At 50.0% G+C, this 20,910-nt stretch overlaps 1 protein-coding gene across 5 annotated transcripts in view; it reads right to left on the bottom strand.

Moving 5' to 3' along the window:
- Window positions 1-20,910, bottom strand: part of LOC140429315 (uncharacterized) — a 198,901-nt gene that overhangs the window by 141,666 nt on the left and 36,325 nt on the right. For 4 of the 5 annotated variants that reach the window (XM_072516152.1, XM_072516150.1, XM_072516149.1 and 1 more), the window contains exon 3: window positions 7,760-8,366. In XM_072516152.1, coding sequence (XP_072372253.1) covers window positions 7,760-8,366 — 607 coding nt within the window. Of the gene's footprint in view, window positions 1-7,068; window positions 7,140-7,759; window positions 8,367-20,910 lie in introns of those variants that run through there. The other variant, XM_072516151.1, reaches the window with a different exon arrangement.

The following is a 20,910-nucleotide window of genomic DNA, read 5'->3' on the forward strand; positions in this document are numbered from 1 at the left end:
AATATTCAAAGCTGAGGTAGACAGATTATTGATCAACAAAGGAGTCAAAGGTTATGGAGGGACTGCAGGGAAAGAGGAGTTAGGGCCACAATCAGATCCACCATGATCTGATTGAACCATGGACGAGTCTCACGGAGCCAAACGACCAATCCTGCTCTTATTTTCTGCTCTGTTTTTTATGTAGGATTTAAGGAGGCTCTTAAATGAAAGTGATTTAGAAAGTGAATTCCAGATATGGCAGAGGGAGCTCTAGATGAAGTCCTTCAGACAATGTTGCTCAGGGAGCAGATGATAAAAAGACGGGACCAAGGAATAGGGGGCTGGATTCTCCGCTTGGGAGACTAAGTGTTGACGCCAGCAGAGCATATGTGGACTTTCACGACTGAAAAATCGGGGCAAAACCCTCACTGATTCTGGTGCCGGTGAGGGGCTAGCACCGGCACAGAGTGAAACTCCTGCAGACTGCGCCGAAAACGGCCAGGTCGCACATGCACACGGCTGACGACCTGCACCAGTCGCGCCATACAACATGGTTGCCGGCCGTGCACACACCCAACCCGCCAACTGCGACCCTACAGCCCACCTCTTGGCCACCCTTCACCGGTCTCCCCAGTCCTAGCAGAAGCCCCCCCCCCTCCAGCGGCATGGATCCCAACCGAGTGTGGCGGCGCTGGACACTGTCTGCAGCCCGCACGCCAGGTTCCCGCACAATCAGGACCACACACGTCCTGTGCCATTGGAAACTCAGCCATCGGGGGCGGAGCATCATGGGTGGCCCGACCGATGATGTGGTAATGGTGTTGAAACGGCGCACATCATCATGACGCCGGTTTGGAGGGGACAGAGCATGGCGGACAGGTGTCAAACCGGTGCCGGCCCCTATTTCGCTGTAGGAATCCATTCTCCGCTCGAACACCAATCACGATTTCGTCGTCAGGCTACGGAGAATCCAGCCCAGGTGTCTTTTGGAAGCTTCAGAGGAAAAAGTGCAGAGGTTGGAAGAAAGTCACTGCTGGAAATGCTCTAATTACAATGGGCAAGAATGGAACCAAACAAGAGCAGCCTCACACAGGCTGACTGACACCAAAAAAGGCAGTAAGTTCAACATGTAAAAACAACAAGAAGATTATGTTGGTTGCTGCCCAGCCCTCTCGGCTCTGCCTGGCTGGCCACTGGCTCTAGTCGAGTCACCCCGCTCCCACTTGCTGCTGCTCCTTGATTCCCCGAAACACAACATCGTCACTTGCCTGGCCTTCTTCGCACCTCTTGATTGCTGCTCTGTTCACCTCTTGGCTCTCGCTCGGGTGGCCAGGCCTCGAGCCTCGATGACTGTGCGCGATCCTGGCTACTGCTGCTAACTATCTGGCCTGGTAGCCTCTGTTCGTTTTGGTTGGTTGCCCGCCGACCCTCCTCAGCCCCGACCTGGAAGTTGGACTGCTGCTCCCCTAGACGGATCTTGGCCAGCGCCTCCTCATCGCTTTGCTGAAGGCTTTGCAGGCTCGCACCTCTATGTTAGGACGGAGACCTCACTTTTGCCTCAGGCTGCCCGCCAGACCCAATGCCAGAAACCTGGCTGCTGCTTTGCACCTTTATTCAATGAAACTTCAGAAACTCCATACCAATTCAGGACATCACACCAATTCAGGAGATCAGTGTCTGAACTGCTCTAAGTCTCCACCACCTCTCAACATCTGGTAAACGGTTTTCCTCAGGGGCTGCTGATAACGAATACTTGCTGAATGAACCATTCCTGTGTAGGTCGGTAGATTTGTAAATAATGTGGCCAAGTCAGTTATCAGAGCCTGATGTTGTTCTACATTGCCTGCCGATAGGCTCATTTGAACCTAATGATGCCAGACTGTTAACGGGAATGAGTCCAAAAGAATCACCCAATACTCGGGTCTGCACCAAACGTCGAATAGTTTATTGTTTTAACACCAGTGGGGAGGCAAGTCGCAGGGCACCACTATGCGCTTCTCCACTGAAAAAAGAAATCATCAAAATTTATACAGTTTCAAACAGTTACTCAGCCCCTAGACACAATCTAATCATAACGATTATTGATTACATATATGTTTGTTAAATCTAATGAAATTTGTTATTAGGCAGCATGGGGCTGCGTGATCACCTCATGGGCAGATAGAGACTTATTCATGTCGTCCTCCAGACCCCATTATCAACTGTAGCCATGATGTGGAGATGCCGGCGTTGGACTGGGGTGAGCACAGTATGAAGTCTTACAACACCAGGTTAAAGTCCAACAGGTTTGTTTCAAACACGCGCTTTCGGAGCACGGCTCCTTCCTCAGGTGAATGAAGAGGTATGTTCCAGAAACATATATATAGACAAATTCAAAGGTACAAGACAATGCTTTGAATGTGAGCATTTGCAGTTAATTAAGTGTTTACAGATCCAGAGACAGGGGTAACCCCAGTTAAAGAGGTGTGAATTGTCTCAAGCCAGGACAGTTAGTAGGATTTTGCAAGCCCAGACCAGATGGTGGGGGATGAATGTAATGCGACATGAATCCCAGGTCCAGGTTGAGGCCGCACTCATGTGTGCGGAACTTGGCTATAAGTTTCTGCTCGGCGATTCTGCGGTGTCATGCATCCTGAAGGCCGCCTTGGAGAACGCTTACCTGGAGATCAGAGGCCGAATGCCCTTGACTGCTGAAGTGTTCCCCGACTGGAAGGGAACATTCCTGCCTGGTGATTGTCGCACGATGTCCGTTCATTCGTTGTCGCAGCGTCTGCATGGTCTCGCCAATGTACCATGCTACGGGACATCCTTTCCTGCAGCGTACGAGGTAGACAACGTTGGCCGAGTCGCACGAGTATGTACCGCGTACCTGGTGGGTGGTGTTCTCACATGTAATGGTGGTACCCATGGCGTTGATCTGGCACGTCTTGCAGAGATTGCCATGGCAGGGTTGTGTGGTGTTGTGGTCGCTGTTCTGAAGGCTGGGTAGTTTGCTGCAAACAATGGTTTGTTTGAGGTTGGGCGGTTGTTTGAAGGCAAGTAGTGGGGGAGTGGGGATGACCGTGACAAGATGTTCATCTTCATCGATGACGTGTTGAAGGCTGCGAAGAAGATGTCATAGCTTCTCCGCTCTGGGAAAGTACTGGACGACGAAGGGTACTCTGTCGGTTGTGTCCCGTGTTTGACTTCTGAGGAGGTCGGTGCGTTTTTTTGCTGTGGCGCGTTGGAACTGTCGATCGATGAGTCAAGCGCCATATCCCGTTCGTACGAGGGCATCTTTCAGCGCCTGTCTGTTACGCTCCTCCTCGTCTGAGCAGATCCTGTGTATACGGAGGGCTGGTCCATAGGGGATGGCTTCTTTAATGTGTTTAGTGTGGAAGCTGGAGAAGTGGAGCATCGTGAGGTTATCCGTGGGCTTGCGGTAAAGCGAAGTGCTGAGGTGACCGTCCTTGATGGAGAGGAGTGTATCCAAGAATGCAACTGACTTTGCTATATCATCCATGGTGAGTCTGATGGTTGGATGGAACTTATTGATGTCATCGTGTAGTCGTTTCAGTGATTCTTCGCCGTGGGTCCAAAGGAAAAAAATGTCATCAATGTATCTGGTGTATAACGTCGGTTGAAGGTCCTGTGCGGTGAGGAGGTCTTGTTCAAACTTGTGCATGAAGATGTTGCCATATTGAGGTGCGAATTTGGTCCCCTAGACTCGACATGTACGCTCAAGCCGTCAGGAGTCGCGTCAATGCCAGATTCATCAGTCGCATTCACAAGACAGCTCCAAACGTCACCAAAGCATAACGCAACGCCATCCGCGCTCTCAAGACCAACCGCAACATAGAACATTACAGCGCAGTACAGGCCCTTCGGCCCTCAATGTTGCGCCGACCTGTGAAACCACTCTAAACCCCATCTACACTATTCCCTTATCGTCCATATGTCTACCCAATGACCATTTGAATGCCCTTAGTGTTTGCGAGTCCACTACTGTTGCAGGCAGGGCATTCCACGCCCTTACTACTCTCTGAGTAAAGAACCTACCTCTGACATCTGTCTTATATCTATCTCCCCTCAATTTAAAGCTATGTCCCCTCGTGCTAGACATCACCATCCGAGGAAAAAGGCTCTCACTGTCCACCCTATCCAATCCTCTGATCATCTTGTATGCCTCAATTAAGTCACCTCTTAACCTTCTTCTCTCTAACAAAACCAGCCTCAAGTCCCTCAGCCTTTCATCATAAGATCTTCCCTCCATACCAGGCAACATTCTGGTAAATCTCCTCTGCACCCTTTCCAATGCTTCCACATCCTCCCTATAATGCGGCGACCAGAATTGCACGCAATACTCCAAATGCGGCCGCACCAGAGTTTTGTACAGCTGCAACATGACCTCATAGTCCCGAAACTCAATCCCTCTACCAATAAAAGCTAACACACCGTACGCCTTCTTAACAACCCTCTCAACCTGGGTGGCAACTTTCAGGGATCTATGTACATGGACATTGAGATCTCTCTGATCATCCACACTGCCAAGAATCTTACCATTAGCCCAGTACTCTGTCTTCCTGTTATTCTTTCCAAAATGAATCACCTCACACTTTTCTGCATTAAACTCCATTTGCCACCAGGTACGCGGTACATACTCATGCGACTCGGCCAAGTTGTCTACCTCATACGCTGCAGGAAAGGATGTCCCGTAGCATGGTACATTGGCGAGACCATGCAGATGCTGCGACAACGAATGAACGGACATCGCGCGACAATCACCAGGCAGGAATGTTCCCTTCCAGTCGGGGAACACTTCAGCAGTCAAGGGCATTCAGCCTCTGATCTCTGGGTAAGCGTTCTCCAAGGCGGCCTTCAAGACGTGCGACTTAATTAACTGCTAATGCTCGCATTCCAAGCATTGTCTTGTATCTTTCAATTTGTCTATATATATGTTTCTGGAACATACCTCTTCATTCACCTGAGGAAGGAACCGTGCTCTGAAAGCTAGTGTTTGAAACAAACCTGTTGGACTTTAACCTGGTGTTGTAAGACTTCTTACTGCCCTTATCAACTGTCCTTGGGGCTTCGTGATGCCTTTTTAAAAAAAATTAGAGTACCCAATTCATTTTTTCCAATTAAGGGGCATTTTAGCGTGGTCAAACCGCCTAGCCTGCACATCTTTGGGTTGTGGGGGCGAAACCCACGCAAACACGGGGAGAATGTGCAAACTCCACACGGACAGTGACCCAGAGCCGGGATCGAACCTGGGTCGTCGGCGCCGTGAGACTGCAGGGCTAACCCACTGCGCCACCGTGCTGCCCTCGGACACTCTAATCTTAAAGTTCTTACTAACTGGCACCACAGTCAATATTCCTCAGAAGCAGCTCCTCAGGGGCTGCTGATAAGGAATACTTGCTGAATGAGCCAAGTGTAGGTCTGTACGTTTGTAAATAATGTGGCCAAGTCAGTTAGCTAATTCCCATGATGCCCTAAACCTGGCGACTGTAGCTATTGGGCAGCCAAAGACCAAAGGCATTTTCTAAAAATTATTTGTTCATTTCAATTGTATTGTGACTCCGGGTAAAGTAGGTTTGGAATTGATTGCGCACTAGCCCATTGTTCTCCAACCCATATGAATCATTTATATATATTTTTTAATTTAGAGTACCCAATTATTTTTTTCCAGTTAAGGAGAAATTTTAGTGTGGCCAATCCACCTACCCTGCATCTCTTTGGGTTGTGGAGGTGAGACCCATGCAGACACGGGGAGAAGGTGCAAACTCCACATGGACAGCGACCCAGGGCCGGGATTGAACCCGGGTCCTCGGTGCTATAACAATTTATATTTCTAATGGATTTCTAACTGCCCTCTCTCCAGATTCCCTGCCTCCATTACAAGCCTGGAGATGGATCACTCAATGTTTAATTTTTCTTTCCCACTATCAACTCTGACCTAGTAAGACAAACAAAAGATGGGTTTTAACTACAATTAACTCCATGCTTGTTTGAATAACATTTACTTTAGTTGCTAACTGTTTCTCAATCAGAAGCACCCATTTTCTACAGTTAAAACTTAAATTATTTTTTAAAAACTTGAATTCCTAAAATGAAAAGTTATATTCTAAAACATACAAATTATGAAATAGATATTCACGGCAACACAAGGAATGTCACACCCGGTAGAAATTATAGCTGAGCAATATTCGGGGCAGAAACACTTAATGGTTTTTTTTAGATCCACCCAGAAATATTGGAGAGCTCTAAACAAAAAATAATCTCTTCCCTGAAAAGTGATAACCATTGCTCTGTTCAAGAAAAAGTAGTGTCCTGGATTTCCAAGTCCAAGCTTCAAGCCTTGCTCACAACTCAGCTTGGGAATTGCATTCCTGTGCCAACTGGAAAGCAATGGACTTCACTCAGCTCAACTGCAATTATCAGTTAGCCACAATATCCATCCTTACCTCCCTCAGGCACCTGATCTGGTCCTGGTGACTTACCAACTTTAAATACAGCCTGCTTTTCCAATGCCTCCATATTATTCATTTTCAGCTCATCCAGTATATTTTTAAAAATTAAGAGTACCCAATTCATTTTTTCCAATTAAGGGGCAATTTAGCCCCACATCTTTGGGTTGTGGGGGCGAAACCCACGCAAACACAGGGAGAATGTGCAAACTCCACATGGACAGTGACCCAGAGCCGGGATCGAACCTGGGACCTCGGCACCGTGAGGCTGCAATGCTAACCACTGCGCCACCATGCTACCCCTCATCCAGTATTTTAACTACCACTATAAGGTAAACTTTCTCTGATATGCTCATCTTAAATAGCATATTACTCAATTTTGTGAAATTCAAACGTTTTTTAAAAATTTGTAAAAAATCAGCAACATATGCAGGGCTACGAGGAAATGGCAGAAGTGGGACTAGCAAAGTAGTTACTACAGAGAGCCATTGCAGACTTGAAGGCCGAAAGATCTCCTTCTGTGCAATATCTATTCTATTGATTCTTTCTTTTCTTAACACCACATATGAGCCTAAAATATGCTTGAAAGTCAGTGCCATGGAAATGATGAGCCAGCCATTCAAAAGTATAAAACTCTTACCTAGAGTGACTAGATTTTTGATTTTCCCTCTTCCTCTTGATGCTACAGCTGAGTTAGGAAACCATCAGTTTTAGGAACTACAAACACAAATCTATGTTTTATCCTCCTGGACATAGCACTTTAGTGATCCAACTCATAATGCTAAATAGTGATCCATTTGCTCAATTTGAATGGATATAATAATAATAATCTTTAATAATATTTATTGGTGTCCCAAGTAGGCTTACATTAACACTGCAATTAAGTTACTGTGAAAATCCCCAGTCGCCACACTCCGGCGCCTGTTCGGGTACACTGAGGGAGAATTCAGTATGTTCAATTCACCTAACAAGCTCATCTTTTGTGACTTTTTGGGAGGAAACCGGAGCACCCGAGGGAACTCACGCAGACACGGGGAGAACGTGCTGACTCCGCACAGGCAGAGACCCAATTTAGAATTGCATTTTAAATATCCTGGACGTTTAGTCATGAGTCCCAGTTTGTGTTACATGCTCAATTTCCAAAGAATGATTTGATATTTTATTGACTTTACAACAGGATTAAATAAATCTAAATAGCTGTAAGATAATATTTCATCACCATGGGGACATGGAAAAAACCTTGCTCCCACTCTCCTGAGCAATTAAATTTAAAAGTTATAATTGAAAGCAATTATCAACAGAAACACCTCTCAACATGTATTCAAATTTACCTTCTCCTTCTGCAACTCCTCTTTCAGCAGTTCCCGCAGTTTTCGAGCTTTCCTTAGTCGCTCAAGATCAGATGGAATTTTTGCAGCCTTAGGACGTGCAGGTGAATGGCTTGGGGATGGCACATTTCGTTTTGTAGGCGGGTTACTGGGTGTAACCCTCTCTTTAAGTGGTGTGGACAGTGTCTTCCGTGCCATCGGAAGTCGAGCAGAGTTGGTTCCAACCGTTGAATCTTTGTGCACAGGGTTTTTAACTGGAGAGAACTGAGGTACTTGAGGAATTGGAGTTCGCTTTTCTGGTAATTTGTTATCTTGTCCTGAAGAGGGTTTTCGCTTCTCCTGTGATCTCAGAAGCGGTTTGTCAGTAGTAGAGATCTGTGATGGAGAAGCATTGCCTTGAATGGATACAGCATTGGAAACAGAATTTAATGGACTTTGTTGCCGAGGAGGAGACTTTGGTGTGACACTGCTCGATGGTTGCACAGTCACAGATGTGGATCTGGGTTTGGCCAAATTTGGCATGGTGGAGAAACGCTTCCTTCTTTGCAAAGGTGCCACAGGGAGTTTACTGTTGACACCAGATTCTCCAACCTTATCATTTTTGTCATTCCTTTAAAAAAGAAAAAGCTTGCAAGTTTTAATTAATTTTACATACCAATTAGAAAAAATGTAAATAAAGAAAAACCTACTTTATCACTAATTGTCCAAATGAAATACCACATGCTAACTAACATCACATTTAATTTCTATTTTGGCACTTAATAGAAATAGAAGGAACAAATTAGTAAAATCATGAAGGTAGAATTACTTCCTAAGATGTTTAATAGCTTAATTAACTGAGAAATCAATTGGCCTACATTAACTTTGAGGTCAAAAGAGGATGAGATGCAGAAGAATGGTTTTCCACTTCAACAGTAGATCATGTGGGCCAAGGGGAGACTGGTCTGGCCAAGTATCAACAATATTACCCATAACGCGAGATACCGGGGTGGTGACGAGCAGGGATCGAGTGATTTGCTGACCTGTTCATAGGGGGCAAGTTTGCGAGGTTGGAGGACCTGGAAGAGGAGTACGAGCTACCCGGGGGAACGGAGTTAGGTACCTGCAGGTCCTGGATTTTGTAAAGAGAGAGGTGCCATTGTTCCCTGGGTTGCCACGCCGGAGGTTGCATGATAAGGTACTGTCGAGGGATGAGATAGGGGAGGGGAAGGTATCCGACATCTATAATTTGATTTGATTTATTGTCACATGTACCGAAATACAGTGAAAAGTATTTTTCTGCGGCCGAGGAACATACACAGTATGTACATAATAGACACAAGAATAATCAACCGAGAACATTGACAAATGGTACATTGACAAAACAGTGATTGGTTACAGTGCTGAACAAGGAGCCAAACAAAGCAAATACGTGAGCAAGAGCAGCATAATCTTACTCGGGTGGAGGGACTCAGAGCTCCAAAAGAGGGCATGTGGGTGAGCGACCTGGTGAAATTCCCAAGGCTGGAGAAGGTCAAGTTCGTCTTGAGGGGGTCAGCTGATGGGTTCACTCGGAGGTTTGAGGGGTCAGCAAAGGAGGAAATGGAGGGTGGGGGGGTCAGGCAGGGTTAGGGGAGAGAGTGGGTGTTGGTTATTTATTATGTTGTTCGCTTGTTCTGCTTTTTTTTTGTTTATATATGAGAATGCCTTGACTAAATTTTTTTTTTTTTAGACAATATTACCAATAAAATTAAAGTACCCTCAAATCTAGTGTCCAGCACAGATAAGAAAAACAGGTTAAGAAGGTTGAAATATAACTTACGGTCTTTACCAAGGCTGAGGTTTATCTACTGAAACTGGGAAGTACAACCCTGGAAGATCCAAAGATCATTCCAAACATTTTTTTTTAAAAAAATATTGTTATTGAAGTATTTGCAAAATTTTTATAATAACACAATAATAATAACATAAACATCAACATGGTAAAATAGACATTTCCCACCCAACCCCTTCTGTACATCCCTCAACGATATTGCACCTACCCACCCCCCCCCCTCGGAATTCTGCTTCTGCCGACATTTTAATTTTCCCCCCCGAGAAAGTCGATGACGGCTGCCACCTCCAAGAGAACCCCAGCATTGACCCTCTCAAGCCAAACTTTATTTTCTCCAGCCTGAGAAACCCAGCTATGTCACTGACCCAAGTCTCCACACTCGGAGGCTTTGAGTCCCTCCACATTAAAAGGATCCGTCTCCGGGCTACCAGGGAGGCAAATGCCAGAATGTCGGCCTCTTTCACTCCCTGAACTCCCGGATCTTCTGACACTCCAAAGATCGCTACCTCCGGACTCGGCACCACCCGCGTGTCTAGCACCCTGGACATTGCTTTAGCGAAAGCCTGCCAAAACCCTCCAAGCTTTGGGCATGCCCAAAACACGTGGACATGGTTTGCTGGGCTTCCCGCACACTTCGCACATCTATCTTCTACCCCGAAAACCTTGCTCATCCTCGTTGCTGTTATGTGTACCACTTTAAACTCTATCAGACTGAGCCTGGCACATGATGAGGAGGAATTAACCCTGCTTACGGCGTCCGCCCACAGACCTGCCTCTAACTCTCCACCTAACTCCTCCTCCCACTTGCCCTTCAGTTCCTCCACCGGGGTTTCCTCCGCCTCCAACAACTCCTGATAGACATCTGACACCTTCCCCTCCCCCATCCAGATACCAGAGACTACTCTATCCTGTATCCCCCGTGGCAGCATCAGCAAGAAAGCCAGCACCTGTTTCCTCAGAAAGTCCCGCACTTGCAAATATTTGAAACCATTCCCCGGTGGCAGCTTGAACTTATCCTCCAGCGCCTTCAGACTGGGGAAACTCCCGTTTATGAATAGATCTCCCATCCTTCTAATTCCTGCTCTCTGCCAGCTCCGGAACCCGTCATCTATCCTGCCTGGTGCGAGCCTGTGGTTATTGCAAATCAAACCGACGCACCCTCCACCTTCTTGTACCTCCTCCATTGCCTCCAGATCCTCAGTGCCGCCACCACCACTGGGCTAGTGGAGTAACGGGCCGGCGAGAACGGCAGAGCTGCCGTTACCAATGCTCCCAAACTGGTGCCTTTGCATGACACCGCCTCCATCCGCTCCCATGCCGACTCCTCCCCCATTACGCACTTCCTAATCATCACTATATTAGACGCCCAGTAGTAGTTGCAGAAGTTCGGCAGCGCCAACCCACCCTCCCCCCGACTGCGCTCCAACAACATTTTCTTCACTCGCGGTGTTTTATTCGCCTGCACAAAGCCCAAAATAATCTTGTTCACCAGCTTGAAAAAGGCCTTAGGGATGAAGATGGGGAGGCACTGAAAAACAAAGAAATCTGGGTCATTTTCACGGTCTGTACCCTCCCCACCAACGATAGCGGGAGCATGTCCCATCTTTTAAAGTCCCCTTCCATTTGCTCTACCAGCCAGGTTAGGTTGAGCTTGTGTAGTACCTCCCATTTCCGAGCCACCTGTATTCCCGGGTAGCGAAAGCGCCTCTCTACCATCCTGAGCGGCAGCTCCTTCAGTCTCCTCTCCTGCCCCTCTGCATGGATCACGAACAATTCACTTTTTCCCATTTTCAATTTATACCCCGAAAACCTGCAAAATTCCCCCAAGATCTGCATAATCGCCCCCATCCCCTCCACCAGGTCCGGAATGTACAAGAGCAGATCGTCCGCGTAAAGCAAAACCCGATGCTCCACCCCATCCTGAACCAGTCCCTGCCAATTCCTTGATGCTCTCAGCGCCACGGCCAACGGCTCTATAGCCAGAGCGAAAAGCAACGGGGAGAGGGGGCACCCCTGCCTCGTCCCTCGGTGTATCTTAAAATACCCTGACCTCAGCCGGTCCGTGCACACGCTCGCTACAGGCGCCTGGTAGAGCAATCGCACCCAGTCAATAAAGCCCTCACCAAACCCAAACCTTCCCAGCGTCTCCCACAGACCGTTCCAGATATACTGTACTGTTCTGGAAGGATATTCAACAGCAGTACTCACCCAGCAACATGGGGACAAGCACCGGCCCATAGCATATTACTCTTCCAAACTTGATCCAGTGGCGTTGGGCCACCCTGTTTGCACCCAGATCTTGGCAGCGATATACAATAGTTTGCAGGCTGCTGCCAATATAACTGTCCAACAGGATATTACGGTGTATAGCTCCCACTCGGTCATCGCACTACTGGGGCAACTGCAGACTCAGCATCTTACCGCAGCTCGTCAGAATAGGTATGAAATATACCTTCTGAACAATCCACGTCTGACATTTAAATACTGTACCACTATCAATCCAGCCTGTTTCTTAGCGGTCCCCCTGTCCATGAAGACGTACCTGGCCACGACTGTTTAGCCTTGATTCAGGAAACTACCACAATAAGGGACGATCGGAGCGATATTCCGTTAGAACAACTGGACATGATTATGTATGTAGATGGCAGTGTATTAATAAGCCCCACTGGCAGGAGACTGTCCAGTTACGCAATCGTAGATCAGGATGGTCTGATCCTAGAAGCAGCCGCTTTTCAGACCCCTTATTCAGCCCAACAAGCCGAACTGTTTGCCCTTACCCGTTCATGTATACTTGGGGTAGATCATCGGGTAAATATTTATACTGACTCCCGATATGCCTTCGGGGTAGTTCATGACTTCGGACAGCTCTGGAAGAATAGGGGATTCCTTACCTCGGCCGGCACGGAAATATCCCACCGGGGTTTAGTTTTTTTGGGTTTTTTTTTCAATATGTTTATTCAAATTTTCCAACAGAATTTTTTAACAAACCCACCCCCCCCCCCCAGCAACAAAAAGAGAGACACGAACACAACAATCAAAAATTATACAAAACCTATACGTTGGGTTTCCCCCATATACAGTAACCCCCCATATGACATTCAAAAGTACCCATAGGGAAGCCCCCCCCCCACCCACCCGAATTCCCCACCCCCCCCTCCGTTGGGTTGCTGCTGACCTCCTCCTAACGCTCCGCAAGATAGTCCAGGAACGGTTGCCACCACCTGAGGAACCCCTGCACAGACCCTCATAAGGCAAACGTTATCCTCTCCAGCTTGATGAACCCTGCCATGTCATTGATCCAGGCTTCCACGCGAGGGGGCTTCGCGTCTTTCCATAATAGCAAGATCCTCCGCTGGGCTACCAGGGACACAAAGGCCAGAATACCGGCCTCTTTCTCCTCCTGCACTCCCGGCTCATCCGTTACCCCAAATAATGCCAACCCCCAACTCGGCTTGATCTGGACATTCACCACCTTGGACATAGTCCTCGCGAAACCCCTCCAAAACCCATCCAGTGCCGGGCACGACCAGAACATATGGACGTGATTCGCCGGGCTTCCCGAGCACCTCCCACATCTGTCCTCCACCCCAAAGAACCTACTCAACCTTGCCCCTGTCATATGCGCTCTGTGAGTAACCTTGAACTGTATTAGGCTGAGCCTGGCGCAAGAGGAGGAAGAGTTAACCCTACTCAGAGCATCAGCCCACAGACCCTCATCTATCCACCCCCCCCCAAGCTCCTCCTCCCACTTGCCCTTTAACACCTCCACCGAGGCATCCTCCTCTTCTTTCAGCTCCTGGTAACTCGGCGAAACCTTGCCTTCTCCAACCCATACACCAAAATTATCCTGTCCTGAATCCCCTGTGCCTGGAGCAGCGGGAATTCCCTCACCTGCCGCGTCACAAACGCCCTCACTTGCATGTACCTGAAAGCATTTCCCGGGGGTAACCCAAAGTTCTCCTCCAGCGCCCCTAGGCTGGCAAACGTCCCATCTATAAACAGGTCCCCCATTCTTCTAATCCCTTCCCGATGCCAGCTCCGAAACCCCCCATCCATCCTTCCCGGGACGAACCGATGGTTCTCCCGAATCGGGGACCAAACCGAGGCTCCAACCTCGCCCCTGTGTCGTCTCCACTGCCCCCAGATCTTCAACGTCGCCGCCACCACCGGACTCGTGGTGTACCTTGTCGGCGAGAGCGGCAGCGGTGTCGTCGCCAGCGCCCTCAGGCTCGTGCCCACACAGGACGCCATCTCTAACCTCTTCCACGCCGCCCCCTCTCCCTCCATTACCCAGTTACGGATCATCTCCACATTGGCAGCCCAATAATAGCCACACAAATTTGGCAACGCCAGCACCCCCCTGTCCCTACTACGCTCCAGAAACACCCTCTTTACCCTCGGGGTCTTGTTTGCCCACACGAAACCCATGATGCTCCTACCTACCCGTTTGAAAAAGGCCTTGGGAATCATAATGGGAAGGCACTGGAACAAAAAGAGAAACCTCGGGAGGACCGTCATTTTTTAAAAAAATATTTTTTTATTCTACATTTTCCTTCAAAGATTTACACCCCACCCAAAAACAGTAAATGGTAACAAATACAAAATCAATCCCCTTAACAATACCAATGATCCCATCCTCCCACCACTCCAAACAGCGGCCCACCTGTCAATATATGCATCCAATAAACCAAACCCTCCCACGGTGGAAACAAAAAACAAAGGAGAAAAAGAAAAAGGAGTCCGGGACCGCCCATGGTCACCATTGACCTATAGAGTCCACTCCCCCCTCCCCGGCTTTCACCCCAGCTAGACCACTCGGACCCTGTTCTGCCAGGCTCCGATGACCGCAGCCCCACCCCCCCCCCCTCACTCCAGTTCACTGGCCGGCTTAAACCGGCCAGCGTGGAGGCCCCCGCCCGGGTCCCTTTCCCCCTTGCCCGGCCCTAGGAAAGCCCAGAGATCCCCTTTTAGCACACACACACCGCATATCCACGACACCCCAAAGAGCCCTCATTTTGAGTGAAAGTCCCATCACTTACCTTGTCCAAATATATACAACACTGACTCCTTTAGCCCCTACACCCGCACGCAGTGAAACAAAAAAGAAGAAAATACAGTCATGAGGTTACATCGGCACATGGCCATTTCTCAATTCTGCCACAGTCCTTCTGCCTTCGCAAACTCCTCCGCTGCTTCCGCCGTTCCAAAATAAAAGTCCCTGAGCTTATAAGTCACCCTCAGCTTCGCTGGATATACAATGCCGCACTGCACCTACAGTGCCCTCTTCACCCGGTTGAAGGCAGCCCGCCTCCTCGCCAGCTCCACCGTAAAGTCCTGGTATACACGTATACCAGCTCCAGCCCACTGCACCACCCGCTTCTGCTTGGCCCAGCTCAGGACCTTCTCCTTCACACTGTACCTACGGAAGCACAGAGTCCCTGCCCTTGGCAGCTCACTCGCCTTTGGTACAGGCCTCCACGACCGATGAGCCCGATCCAGTTCATATCGGGAGAGATCCCCCCCTCCCCCAATAGTTTTGCCAGCATCGTGGCAAAATACTCAGTCGGCTTCGGTCCTTTAACTCCTTCGGGTAGCCCCACAATCCTCAAATTCTGTTGCCTGGATCTATTTTCCAGGTCTTCCATTTTTCCTCGCAGGTCCTTGTTAATGTCCATCACCTTCCACATCTCCTTCCCCATCGAGGCCAGTTGATCACCGTGCTGCAAGAACGTCTCCTCCACTTCCTTCAGTGCCTCCCCTTGCTCTCGCACCTCCGTCACTGCGCTCGCCACCGCCGTCATCACTAGGGAAATTGCCTCCTCCACCAACACATTCAAAACCTCCCTCATCTCCTTCCTCACTGTCTCCATGCATTTTGCAAACTGCCTTTCGAATTCCGCAGCCATCACCTTAGTTATTTCTTCAGCCGTAAGCAATGCGGCCTCCCCGGTGCTCCAGCCTCCATTTTTACTGACCCCGCGGTGACCTTTCCACTCCCCGACAGACTTTCAGCCACTTTTTGCATGGCCGTTCTTTTGCTGATCTTCGACATTCCCCTCCTCTGTGCTGTCTCCCGAATTTTACTGCCTTCGCTGGCCCTAGGACCGGGCGTTAACCCCCGACAATGCCGTTCCCGAACGGGAGCCCTCCAACACGCGGCTGCCTCCCGCCCGCCGTCACCGGAAGTGAGGACCGTCATTTTAACCGACTACACCCTGCCCGCTAGCGAGAGTGGCAACACATCCCATCTTTTGAAATCCTCCTCCATCTGCTCCGCGTCAAATTGAGCAGGGTCCCCCAATTCCCAGCCACTTGGATCCTTAAGTACCGAAAGCTCCTTTCTGCCCTCTTCAACAGTAGCTCGTCTATCCCCTTTCCCTGGTCCCCTGAATGCACCACAAATAGCTCACTTTTCCCTACATTGAGCTTATACCCCGAAAAGTCCCCAAACTCCCTTAGGATCCGCATCACCTCTGCCATCCCCTCCACTGGATCTGCCACATACAGCAACAGATCGTCCGCATACAGCAACACCTGGTGTTCCTCTCCCCCTCGAACCAGTCCCCTCCATTTCCTGGACTCCCCTCGTGCCATGGCCAGAGGCTCAATTGCCAATGCAAACAACAAGGGGGACAGAGGGGGCACCCCTGACTCGTCCCTCGGTACAGCCGAAAGTACTCCGACCTCCGCCGATTCGTAGCCACACTCGCCACCGGGGCTCTATATAGCAGCCTGACCCAACTGATGAACCCCTCCCCGAACCCGAACCTCCGCAGCACTTCCGAGAGATACTCCCACTCCACCCGGTCGAAGCCCTTCTCCGCGTCCATAGCTGCCACTACCTCCGCTTCTCCCTCCACCGAGGGCATCATGATCACATTGAGGAGCCTCCGCACATTAGTGTTCAGCTCCCTGCCCTTTACAAATCCCGTCTGGTCCTCATGAATCACCCCCGGGACACAGTCCTCAATTCTCGTAGCCAGCACTTTTGCCAACTTAGCATCCACATTGAGCAGCGGGATGGGTCTATATCACCCACATTGCAGTGGGTCCTTGTCCCGCTTCAGCATCAGAGAGATCAGCGCCCTGGACATTGTCAGGGGCAAGGTCCCCCCCATCCCTTGCCTTATTGAAAGTCGTCACTAGCAACGGGCCCAACAGGTCCACATATTTCCTGTAAAACTCGACCGGGAACCCCCCTGGCCCTGGGGCCTTCCCCGCCTGCATGCTCCCCAATCCTTTAATCAGCTCCTCCAGCCCAATTGGCACCCCTAAACCGGCCACCTCCTGCTCCTCCACCCTCGGGAACCTCAGCTGATCCAAGAATCGTCACATCCCCTCTTCCCCCGCTGGGGGCTCAGACCAGTACAGATCCCCATAGAAGTCCCTAAATATCTCGTTTAGTCTCACCGCACTCCGCACCGTATTCCCCCCGCTATCCTTAACTCCACCTATCTCCCTCGCTGCCTCCCTCTTACGAAGCTGGTGTGCCAGCATCCGACTCGCCTTCTCCCCATACTCATACGTCGTCCCCTGCGCTTTCCTCCACTGTGTCTCTGCTTTCCCTGTGGTCAACAGGTCGAACTCCGCCTGGAGGTTCTGCTGCTCCGAGTAGTCCCTCCTCGGGGGCCTCTGCATACCTCCTGTCCACCCTTAAAATCTCCCACACCAACCGCTCCCTCTCCCTGCCCTCTCTCTTCTCCCTGTGGGCCCTGGAGATTAACTCTCCCCTGACCACTGCCTTCAACGCCTCCCAGACTACCCCCATCTGCACCTCCCCGTTGTCGTTGGCCTCCAAATATCTTTCAATGCACCCCCGCACCCCTCCTCATCTGCCAATAATCCCGCATCAAGATGCCACAGCAGGCGCTGGTCCCTCTCCACCCCCAACTCCAGCTCCACCCAATGCAGGGCGTGATCTGAGATGGCTATGGCCGAATACTCCGATCCCTCCACTTTCGGGATTAGCGCCCTACTCAAAATTTAAAAATCTATCCAGGAGTAGGCTCTGTGGACGTGGGAAAAGGAGGAAAATTCCCTGACCAGCGGCCTGACAAACCTCCATGGATCCACTCCCCCCATCTGGTCCATAAACCCCCTGAGCACCTTGGCCGCAGCCGGCCTCTTACCCGTCCTGGACCTAGAGCGATCCAGTGCTGGGTCCAGCACCGTGTTGAAATCCCCCCACATTATCAAGCTTCCTACTTCCAGGTCCGGAATCCGACCCAGCATGCGTTTCATAAATCCGGCATCATCCCAGTTCGGGGCATATACGTTTACCAGTACCACCCGCTCCTCCTGCAACCTACCGCTCACCATCACATATCGCCCTCCATTATCCACTACAATATTCATTGCCTCAAACGACACCCGCTTCCCCACCAGTATTGCAACCCCTCTGTTCTTCGCATCCAGCCCTGAATGGAATACCTGTCCTACCCATCCCTTTCTCAGCCTAACCTGATCTGCCAACTTCAAATGTGTCTCCTGGAGCATAACCACGTCTGCTTTAAGTGCGCGAACACCCGGGCCCTCTTGACCGGCCCGTTCAGGCCCCTCACATTCCAAGTTATCAGCCGGATTGGGGGGCTGCTCGCCCCCCCTGCCGACTAGCCATCTCCTTTTCTAGGCCAGCCACGTGCCCGCGCCTCCCGCACCCTCCAGTCGCCCAGGCGGCGGACCCCCGCCCCAACCACCTCTCCTACTTCCAGCTCCCCTTTGGCCAATGCAGCAGCAACGCTATTCCCCCCCCTCCCACAGCTAGATCCACATCTAGCCATTTTGCTCCCCCCATAACACTCACGTAAGTCAGCTAACTCCTGCTGACCCCGGCCTCTCCCGCCATTCCATCGACCCCCCCCAGTGTGAGAATCCCCCCCCCCCCGCCAGTCAGTGTGCGCTCCTTTCCAGCACCGCCCAACCCCCCCCCCCCCCCCCCCCCCCGGCCCCCAACCTTCCCTAGCGCGGGAAAAAGCCCGCGCTTTCCTGAGCCGGCCCCGCCCCCTCTGGAGCAGCTCCTTTTGCGGCTTTACCCCAATTCCCCATCCTAGGGCCTCCACTCCCTCTCTTCCTTCGTGCAGGTCAGCCCCTCCAACACCGACGCCCACACTCTCCCACAGTCTCCCCATCAAGTCCGTTCACCCATCCCCATCCAGCACTCAAACCAAAGGAACATTCCCTAAACGTTATAAACACCATATACACAGTAAACATCCCCCCCTCCCCCCACAACAAACCCTCAATTTGAGTCCAACTTTTCAGTCCGTATAAAGCTCCATGCCTCATCAGGCGTTTCAAAATAGTGGTGATCCTGGAACGTGACCCACAATCGCGCTGGCTGCAGCATACCGAACCTCACCCCCTTCCGATGGAGCACCGCCTTAGTCCGATTGAAACCAGCTCTCCTCTTAGCCACCTCTGCACTCCAGTCCTGGTAAATTCGGATCTCCGTGTTCTCCCACCTGCTGCTCCGCTCTTTTTTGGCCCATCTCAGGACGCACTCTCTGTCCATAAAGCAGTGAAACCTCACCACTATGAAATGAAATTCGCTTATTGTCACAAGTAGGCTTCAAATGAAGTTACTGTGAAAAGTCCCTAGTCGCCACATTCCGGCGCCTGTTCGGGGAGGCTGATACGGGAATTGAACCGTGCTGCTGGCCTGCCTGGGTCTGCTTTCAAAGCCAGCGATTTAGCCCAGTGTGCTAAACCAGCCCCTAAACTACAGCCCTTGGCGGCTCGTTGGCCTTCGGTATCCTTGCTCGGACACCGGGAATTAGTTAATGACCTACTGCAGGCCCTCCTTATGCCCGTGCAGATTTCCATCATTAAATGCGCTGCCCATACAAACGGTAAGACCCCAGTTGACGTTGATAATGAACAAGCAGATTGTGCAGCGCGGACAGCCGCGCAAATTCAGCAAGTGATGGTGCCTAAAATGTTAAGTCAGACTAAACGATCTGCTATAAATAGGTCTGCTTCTGACAAGCCAATGCCAACCATCCAAGTCGTCATAAGGTTACAGGAGGACGTCCTGAGAGTGATAAACAAATGTGGAAACGGTTAGGTTGTACATATGATTCTGTTTCCACTTTATGGACCACGCCAGCACAACAGACTTGTATGTCTGATGTACTGGCTTTATGGGTCATCGAATGTGTACACTTTGCAACTCATTGTGGGGCTCAGGGGACTAGTGATTTGTTGCTGGACACTTGGTGGCACCCTAAAATGCAGGGGTTGGCCCAGAGTATCAGTAATCGGTGTTTGAATTGTCAGCAATATAACACCGGCAAAGGTATCCCTTGTGGTATGGGGCAAACCCCGTTGCCCAATGGTCCCTTTGAGATGCTCCAAATGGATTACATTGAGTTAGAAAGGTGTCAATGTTATAAATATGTTTTGGTCATTGTGGATGTGTTCAGCAGATGGGTCGAGGCGTATCCGACTACCGATAATAAAGCTGCTACTGTGGTTAAAGTTCTGATGCGGGAAATCATTCCCCGGTACGGTATACCAGCTCAGTTAAGTTCTGATAATGGGCCTCATTTTATTGGACAGATTAACAAGGAGTTCTGCTCCCATAGAACATAGAACAATACAGCGCAGTACAGGCCCTTCGGCCCACGATGTTGCACCGAAACAAAAGCCATCTAACCTACACTATGCCATTATCATCCATATGTTTATCCAATAAACTTTTAAATGCCCTCAATGTTGGCGAGTTCACTACTGTAGCAGGTAGGGCATTCAACGGCCTCACTACTCTTTGCGTAAAGAACCTACCTCTGACCTCTGTCCTATATCTATTACCCCTCAGTTTAAAGTTATGTCCCCTCGTGCCAGCCATATCCATCCGCGGGAGAAGGCTCTCACTGTCCACCCTATCCAACCCCCTGATCATTTTGTATGCCTCTATTAAGTCTCCTCTTAACCTTCTTCTCTCCAACGAAAACAACCTCAAGTCCATCAGCCTTTCCTCATAAGATTTTCCCTCCATACCAGGCAACATCCTGGTAAATCTCCTCTGCACCCGCTCCAAAGCCTCCACGTCCTTCCTATAATGCGGTGACCAGAACTGTACGCAATACTCCAAATGCGGCCGTACCAGAGTTCTGTACAGCTGCAACATGACCACCCGACTCCGGAACTCAATCCCTCTACCAATAAAGGCCAACACTCCATAGGCCTTCTTCACAACCCTATCAACCTGGGTGGCAACTTTCAGGGATCTATGTACATGGACACCTAGATCCCTCTGCTCATCCACACTTTCAAGAACTTTACCATTAGCCAAATATTCCGCATTCCTGTTATTCCTTCCAAAGTGAATCACCTCACACTT

The sequence above is a fragment of the Scyliorhinus torazame genome, chromosome 9, assembly GCF_047496885.1.
Source record: "Scyliorhinus torazame isolate Kashiwa2021f chromosome 9, sScyTor2.1, whole genome shotgun sequence".
Lineage (NCBI taxonomy): Eukaryota > Metazoa > Chordata > Chondrichthyes > Carcharhiniformes > Scyliorhinidae > Scyliorhinus > Scyliorhinus torazame.